Source organism: Brachypodium distachyon, chromosome 5 (genome assembly GCF_000005505.3).
Source record: "Brachypodium distachyon strain Bd21 chromosome 5, Brachypodium_distachyon_v3.0, whole genome shotgun sequence".
Classification (NCBI taxonomy): domain Eukaryota; kingdom Viridiplantae; phylum Streptophyta; class Magnoliopsida; order Poales; family Poaceae; genus Brachypodium; species Brachypodium distachyon.
This window is the reverse complement of record NC_016135.3, coordinates 19748438-19757316: the sequence shown is the minus strand read 5'-3', so window position 1 is coordinate 19757316 and position 8879 is coordinate 19748438. Positions and strand designations below refer to the sequence as shown.

Genomic DNA, 8879 nt, shown 5'->3' with positions numbered 1-8879 from the left:
GCTGAAGAGTACATTGTTTCAGTTCAACAACGGCAAGATGCGTACACAAACACAATAACAGGTTCACATACACAGCAGTAGCAGCACATTGGCACAATTTTAATCATGAACCAACTGGGTTTGAATTCGAAGTTAGTGTCGGCAGTCGATCTCTATTTTTCCTCAACAAAAACATCAGGTCTTTAGGCGATTGTTTTACATCGACACCGAACCTGATTGCACGGATAAACACATCAAGCAATGCAACATTCGTGTGGAACACATCGCATAGCCTGCTTGGTTTGAGACTTCGGAATAGAATCAACTATACCATTCAAACAGTAGAGATTCTTAACGGAAGCTTTTCTTGCAAATAAAACAGCGAGAGCTAGTCACGGAAATAATCAGCAGAAGCACAACAATCAATAAATTTGCTTCAAGAAACGCAGATAACTTCTAATAAACTCAGCGCTGAATGAGAGCAGTTTGCTGAAAGTAGCATCTTTCTGATTATAACACTCGGAAAAAACTTTTGGTCTTGTTCGACCGTCAAATAGCACAAAAGATATGTTTTGGGCTTGGTCCGTGTCTTCTCCAGGTGATCCACGCCATCTACTGCTGAGTGGAGGGAGGGGCAGCAGTAGCGTGGACAATATGGAAGAGAACGAGTGCAGCCTATTTTAAACAACTATACCCCAGTGATCCTGCAGCTATAATCTTTAGTTAAAGCTATTATATTGATGGCCTAGACAACCAATCTTGCAGAAAGAGCGAAACCAGCAAAGAGAAAGGAGGGAGTTCAGCGTATCAGAACAGTGATCACTGAAGCATATGCAAGAAGCTTTGGCTGGATGCCTAGAATGCCAAGTTCACTGATGGGATGTGTGTTTGTTTGCCTTGATGACACTGCAAGTGCAGAACTGATTTTCCTTTGCTGTTGGGACTATTATGTTGATTGTTTGTTTTGTTGTATGAACCCTGTAGAGTTGGTGACAGTTTCTTTAATGAAAATAGACGGGGAGGCCCATTGTTTCAAGAAAACACAGAAAAATCAACCACACCTTCAACCCTTGAGGAGCTCTCCACATCTAAAGCCTCAACTATTTGCAGCAGACCTTTCTAATAGTGAATTGGTGACAGATGAGAAGAGTTTAAACCACAAGTTACAACTCTAAACCAAAAAATATCAGGAGAGAACAGACTGTAACACTGACGATCCAATTCTTGTCCAACCAATTAACACACGAAATCATGTGTACTCCAAAAATCAGGCATAGGAGGCTAACAGATAAGAACAATTAATTAGATAGAACGCTCCAACTTGCTATACGAATAATGAAGCCAGCAGCAGACACAAACTAACAAGACCAAAATTGCATTACAACAATGTAGAGGGGAAGTGGATGAGCCATCCTAACTTGGTTAAGACTTCTTTAACTGAACCTATCGATGTTCCACTTTTATGTTTTATTGACAGGAAAAACAGACCCCCATCCTTGGTTGCATAGAGCATCTAGTTGGGTTCTGAAATACTGCAACACTAACACCATGGTTATTATTTTATCTTTCAAACAGCATGTGATATATTCCATGCACCACTGAAAGAAACATATAGGCAGAAGTTCAGGTTGTATTATGACAATATTATAACTAACTACTACTAAAATGCAGTTTCAGATCGAACAATAAACGTGTTGTCCAGCTACATGCACAAGAAGTAGTTGACATATGAGCTACTGGCATCAGGGGTAATAAGATCAATGGCCAGAGAAACTGGTTCGACTTATGATGTAAGAACTAAGATAGGTGATCTTTGTTTTAGAGGGAGTACACTGGATGCAACTGGGCTAAGTGATTACAAGAATGGAGCAGCTTGGTGGTTTTGCGCCACACATAATGTGAGATCCATTTTTAGTAGCTGTTTCTAAGGAAACTTTTCGTCTGCATACATGTTTCCTTACAATTAGATGTATCGACAACACTTCAAGCTATATATACCGCATTGTCCCCCTAAACAAACCAAAGATTGGTGCTAACATCTCCAATATGTAAGGTTGTATGTATCGTTAAACATTCCTATTAGATTCCAGTGAGCCTAAACCTTACAGACCTGATGTGCATGCTTTGAAGGCTTTATGGGCCACTACCATGTACGTAGTAGCAAATACTAGATCCTTGAATTTATATTTCCTTTTGCCAGTTTCACATGGTGCACAAACAATGGCATAAGGACAGCGTTAGAAATCTGTCTATGGTATATAAGAGATATGGTTAAAAATATGACTAATGGACTCTGAGTACTGGCATACTGGCATAGTAGCTTAATACTACTTCCTCCGTTCCATAATTCTTGTTTCAAATTTGCCCAAAAATGGATGTATCTATTCCTAAAAAGCGTCTAGATACATGTAAGATTTCGACAAGAATATGGAACGGAGGGAGTATATCTTAGCCAGCCTATCTTTATTCATTCAAGGAAAATTCTGCAACAGTACATCCATTTTATATTTTATTCTCTCAAGGGAAGTATTCTGTAATGGTAGCCCAATCAACTTGAAGCCAACCTAGCCTTTCTCAAAGATAACTAATTTTGCATTCAAAGGGTTCAGTCATGTGAAATGAAACCACAAGTTACCATAATTATGCAAAGCAAACAATGGAACATTGTTCTTATTTTAGAGGGAGGACACTGCATGAACACAAGTGCATTATTTTTGTCTTATGGATAACACGGTACAACAAAAATTGCATAATGAAGGAGGCACTGACTAAAAATTATGAATCCCAGTATGCAACAACCAGTTATTCAGCATGTGTGCTATAGATTTCCCAACTAGACATCATGATGCTGCAAATACAGCTGTTTTTATCCTTTAACATGAACTTTGCTGGTTTTAGCCAAACATCTTAAAAACTGCAGCTATCAAGATCAATGCGGCTAAGCAAGGATTGTATTCATTATCAGCAGCAAACTAATTGAAGTAGCGAAAGAACGGGCTAGCTAGAGCATAAGCTCCCTGCTGCCAGAATAACAAGTTGTAGCCATATGTAAGAATTAAGCATTGAATCCAGGAATGCAAAAAGGGTTGCACCTTGTAACCACCAATCAAGCCGGAGATGGCTCCTCTGTTCCCTTGTTTTCCCCTCCTCCAGCTCCACCAGTGCTCGGTGGATCACTGGCAACGGCATCAGAAACAAGTGAAACGGGGCGGTGCTCGATGACCTCATCAATGAGCCCCCAGCTGTGCGCCTCCACTGGGTCCATGAACATATCCCTCTCCATGCACTTCTCGATGCTTTCGATGGCTTGGCCTGTGTGCTTGGCGTAGATCTTGTTCAGGCGGTCACGCACCTTGAGGATCTCCTTGGCGTGGATAGCTATGTCGGAGGCCTGCCCCGACGCACCACCCGACGGCTGGTGGATCATAACCCGGGCGTTCGGAAGCGCGCGCCGCTCGCCGGGCGCGCCCGCGGCGAGCAGGAGGGAGCCCATGGACGCGGCCTGGCCGATGCAGAGCGTGGTGACCGGGGACCGGATGTACTGCATCGTGTCGTAGATCGCGAGGCCCGCGGTGACCACCCCGCCGGGGGAATTGATGTAAAGATGGATCGGCTTGGCGGGGTTCTCGGACTCGAGGAACAGCAGCTGCGCGACGACGAGCGACGCCGTGTCGTCGGCGATGGGCCCGTGGATGCAGACGATGCGCTCCTTGAGGAGGCGCGAGAAGATGTCGTACGCGCGCTCCCCGCGGGAGGTGTGCTCGATCACCATGGGGACCAGCCCGTACTCGCGGCGAGCGGTGTAGCCCGCCGGCGGGGAGGACGAGAAGAAGGCCCGCGGGGCGGCAGCGGAGGCGAGGCGGCGCAGCATGGCGGCGGCGGCGCTAGGGTTTGGGGCTGGGTTTAGGGGATTGGGTTTGGGCTTGGGTCCCGGCGCGGCGAGGTGAGACCGGGACGGGATGGTGGGGAGAGGGGAGGAGGCGGTTAGAGCCAGACGAGTGGGGTGCATGCTGGGGTCGCCAGGTGGGGAGCCATTGGTGGGGGAGGCTTGTAGGTGAGAGTGAGGCTAGAACAGCTGCGAGGTTGGAGGAGCAGCAGGTCCAGTGGTTGCGAAATGTGGGCGAAAGGGTGCGGTTGTTTCTTGTTATCTGTTCAAGGTGGGCCGGGCTTTTCTGGATTCTCAATTGAGGATTCGGGGTGTGTGTGCAGCATGGCTCAAAGGCTGGTGCTGGTTTTTCCTCTAAAAAAAAAACATCCTTCGAGCACATTGGTGCTACTCCCTCCGGTTCTAAATTGTTGTCGAAATATTACATGTATCTAGACGTTTTTTAAGAATAGATACATTCATATTTGAAAAAATTTGAGTCAAGAATTTAGAATCAGAGGTAGTATTTTTGTAGCATATATAAGCACCGAGCTCTTTTCCATGCTAACCTCTCCTCACTATCTCTTTTTACTTGTCATCTCCATATCTTTACCATGTCTCTAGAAAATGATTATGTTTGTGAATGGGGTCTACTAGGGAATGCTAAACATTGCAACAATTTTTTGCACCGAGTTACTAATTCGTGCACTTTATGTATCTGCATGAATTATTTGCAAGCAAGTACTCAAAGGATCTGATAAAAAAAACGCACTCAACATTCATTGGAATAAAAAATGTAGATCCTAAATTCTTGACTCAAATTTGTCCAAATATGAATGTATCCATTCTTAAAAAGTGTCTAGATACATGTAATATTTCGACAACAATTTAGGATCAGAGGAAATACTTAGGTGGTTAATCTTAGTGCTTGTACAATAGTGGTTCGTCAGTATTTTGTTCTCAGAGCATAGCAGCAATCATGCATATCGTGCCTAGGACTCTGATATCCCTGCACGGGACTTTGAGACATCGGCTCCAATGCATTGTCTTTCGCCTCATTTAGCGAAAAAACCTTATGTGTTTACCCACATTCTAAAAAGGAAAAAAAAGACATGGTTTTACCCATTTTAAAGATTTTGGGCCATCTTGACAGAGTGGATCCACATGTCAAGCATACATGGTGCCTCCACATCCGAGGTGTGTCTCTTGAATACGCTTCCGACCAGGGTTCAATATTTCAACAAGCCTAAAACTTTAAAGGTCACCAACATTTTGAAGAATTTGAAAATCATTTTGGTACTATGTTTATTGAAATTCAATGGCTTTAGGGAAAATTTAACCAATAATTAAATATTAGGATTAAAATTTTGCTTGACTCTACCTACGCAGGCCTAGCGGAAGTAGGTCAAAGTTTGAAAATTTTGACGAGCACCAAATTTTCTTCTACCTTGAAATTTTCAACTGGATTCAAATGAAATTTAAATCTTCAAAGCTAATTAGTTTGGTGAAATCTTCTAATTTTTGTGTATTCCGACAAAGATAATACCAAAATGATTTTTGAAATTTCATAACTTACCGTGACATTTGAAATTTTAGAATTGCCCAGATTTTAAACCCGGTTCGAAAGAGAATTTTGGATATACACTTTCAATAAGACATGTAGGTCTAACATGTGGGGCTACTCTGCCCGGATGACTAAAAATCTTAATTCTTACTAGCTAAGTGCCCGTGCGTTGCAACGGAGACAAATTGGGAGGTATCGGAATAAACTCTTCAATAATCTAAGCTTAAGTTAAACCTACGAATCATGTGAGCACATAAATATTTCCATAAATAAATTTAGGCAATTGCAAGGGAGTACAAAATACGATTATGAAATTATTAAGATATGTAGGATGACAAGGGAGACACCAAATGTTATAAATCGAGTCATGTGTCTGGACAATTCTGTTATCGCCAATGTACAAACAATGTTTTTCCTTTTCTTTAAACAACTAATTGTTGCAAGTACCATAACAAATTCCCTGTAAGAACAAACATCAATAATGGATTCACCGGTTCCAATAGCACAAAAATAGTCACAAAAACTGCCAGGAATTTTATTCGACTTGCCAATCAACAACAAGATATTAGCTCAAAGAAATTCTTGGGAGCAATTTACTGAATGTTCTTCAACCACACGTTTGCTAGCAAGGGGATGATGGTGTTTATTCTCACTCTATATTTACAGGGCATGAATCTAGATGTGCTTGGACAGCTCACAAAAACATGATTAAAAACAACGTGATCATTAAAAAATGGAGAGGGAGAAACTAATCATCAGCAAATGGGAAAAATTAAATTCAAAGATAAGGAAGGTAGCTCTACTTATGTGCATCACAGCAACAGGGCTATAGAAGCAATCTCTGGACAAACTGACTTGAATGCAACAGTGGGAGCTCCAAGCCTCCAACTACTCCAGGAGAATTGTGAGCGACCAAACAACCACAATATGCACAAACATTATTAGGCTTCAAATGAATATAGTGTGGAGCATCAATGGCTGCACAAAACAAACCTCCTCCAAAGTTGCGCTTTCCTCTGGAAGCAAGTCCCAGAGCTTTCAGAGGGGCGCCCCTTGCAGAGTGCATATGCCACTCATTTTCTAACATATGCTGATGGATCGCTGGCACATTTCTTTACCGCCATTAATCCACGTGGAGCAACAACATATCTGAATTTCTCCCGGAGAAGACGGTAGATGTGCTTGTCTAGAAAAAGAATGTGTTTCTTATTAAAAAAAGTAATATCTGGATTTCTCCAGGAAAAGACGATGACCATGAATAACTGTATTACTCTGAAAGTAGCAAGAAAAAACAATGCGAAGCTGAGATCAATAGCTCTTGCTTCACCGAGATACATGTGTATATGTTCAACATGCTATTATACCCGACACCCGCCAGAAAAATAGGAAATGGTACCGGCTTCAATTTAAAGTATCAGCTCACAGATCTCCTTCTATCTCTAGTTTTTTTTCCACGACTCTAATTCTAAATTTGTACAACAGAGTAATAAAAAGCCTGTGCTTACTCATTCTCCTCATCTTTACACAGTGCAGAACTCCTATTAATGTACGTTCTCTCATCTTGTTCGTGCTATCGTACGACCCAAGATTAAAAGATCTTCGCTTATGTTTAAAAGCAGAACTGAATGCAACCGGACATTTCTTCAAGCACTTCAATAGCATGAACAAATTTTTTTTGATAAAATAGCACTAACAAGTGTGAGAGTTAATCGATTGATTACCAATAGAGATGGTGAGGTCGACATGCTGCCACCATGTGGCCATGGATTCCAGACTTCCAGGCTTAGTGTGTTCTTGTCAAGCTCGACAATCCTCCAGCCGCTAAGCCATTGTCGTGCTTTGCCTGTGCCTCTAACGGAGGAAAACTGTGTGTAAAACCTGAGTACTTCACAAAGAAAAACGGTATTATGAAGAAATGAATTAGCAGGAGCCTCACTTCTTCAGAAGCACACCTCGACAGTTCACAACAAAAAACCAGTTCCGTGATTGTTGGTGGTGTTGGGGTGTTGGCAATGGCGTTAGGGTGTGGGGACGGTGCTGCCGACTGGACGGATTTGTCTGGATCGGATGCTCGAGGCTGCTAGGCTCGAGATAGGAAGCAGGTTGTTCGTCATCGCGGTGTCCGACGCCATGCAGTTCGAGCGACTGGGAGTGAGCGCAAAGATGGGGTTGGTGTGACAGAAGGGGCAGGCTGCGATACGTTCCTGTGGTTTCCGCACAGTTCAGATGACGACGAGCGAGTGTGGCGGTCGGGATTGAGATTGACGGGAGGCGGAGGGGAAGACCAATACTCGAGGGGTTGGGAGATGGTCTCCGGCGGCGCTGCATGGTGGATTTGAATTTTGAACCGGTTGACGAGATTGGATATCAGAGCTAGCAGTAGGAAGGGGATTGGGGCATTGGGGGAGGCTGGAGGCCGGCAGGAGACACGGCCAAACGATACGCTCGGTGCTGCTTGTTGTAAGGTCCCGCTTGTCAGAGTGAGGGAGAAGCTCACGACCACCAACTAAGAACTTTATAAGTAGGAAAGAAAAGGGATAAGACGGTACCAATCTTAAAAAATGAGGTAAAGCGAAAGAACTTTTGTTAAATAAGAGAAAAGTGTCACAAACATTTTTAGAGGAGGTTTAAAGTGAAATTCACTCTTTGGATTCATTTGTGATGCTTCACACATCACAAAAATCCTCACACGACGGATTGAAAAGTCGTCACGTTTTTCACCCGTGGTCCTATGCGTCGGAGTGCTTTATGCTTTACCACGTCAGATTATCGGGATTATCGTGCGTTCATGCTTACAAGACGTTGCACTCGATCGCGACCAACGGGGGTCGGCATGCGAATGGCATCTGACTGATCGCGGCCAACTGGGGTCGACGGATCGTTCATGTGATCTGAGCCAGCTAGCAATGCACATGTGCATGTTTGGACGTTCATAGCTTAATAATCAGTCAATTTCTTATGTTGCAAAAGACTCCTTTGGCACGAAAGCAATTCAATTCAATGAATGACGATCGGGCCTGCGCGCGGTCATTCCAGCGACGCGCAAAAGTTCACGCGAAGTTCCAAGCAACTAACGTCAAAAAATAAAATAAAAACAAACTCTCCTAATCGGCCACATGTTTAATTTTCAGTCATTTTTTAAGGTTAATTTCAGTCAAGAAAAACAAACACATGTTCAATTTACACATCATCACACGGAATCGGCATGGAAACGGTAGAACAGCTTCATGCATGCTTCCTTCTTTTTTATCCCGAAATCCACAAGGCTCCAGTAAATTAGGACGATGCTGGACTGTAGTCAGGCACCAGTCGGAATGAAATTTAACTCGCTCCCCAAGTGGCCAAATAAACTCCCCGATCCGAGGGAAATAAACGTGGAGCCTAAACAAATGGAAAGCGACAGAGCCAGCAGGGAACTGGATCAGCAAAGCCCACCCGCGTCCACCACTATAAAATCCCATGGCTGTATCT

At 43.3% G+C, this 8879-nt stretch overlaps 1 protein-coding gene across 1 annotated transcript; it reads right to left on the bottom strand.

Moving 5' to 3' along the window:
• Positions 1 to 2669: 2669 nt before the first annotated feature.
• On the bottom strand, positions 2670 to 4090 carry LOC100828358 (ATP-dependent Clp protease proteolytic subunit). The gene has a single exon (XM_003581397.4). The coding sequence runs from the start codon at positions 3986 to 3988 to the stop codon at positions 3086 to 3088; it is 903 nt and encodes a 300-aa protein (XP_003581445.1). The 5' UTR covers positions 3989 to 4090; the 3' UTR covers positions 2670 to 3085.
• Between the last annotated feature and the right edge of the window lie 4789 nt (positions 4091 to 8879).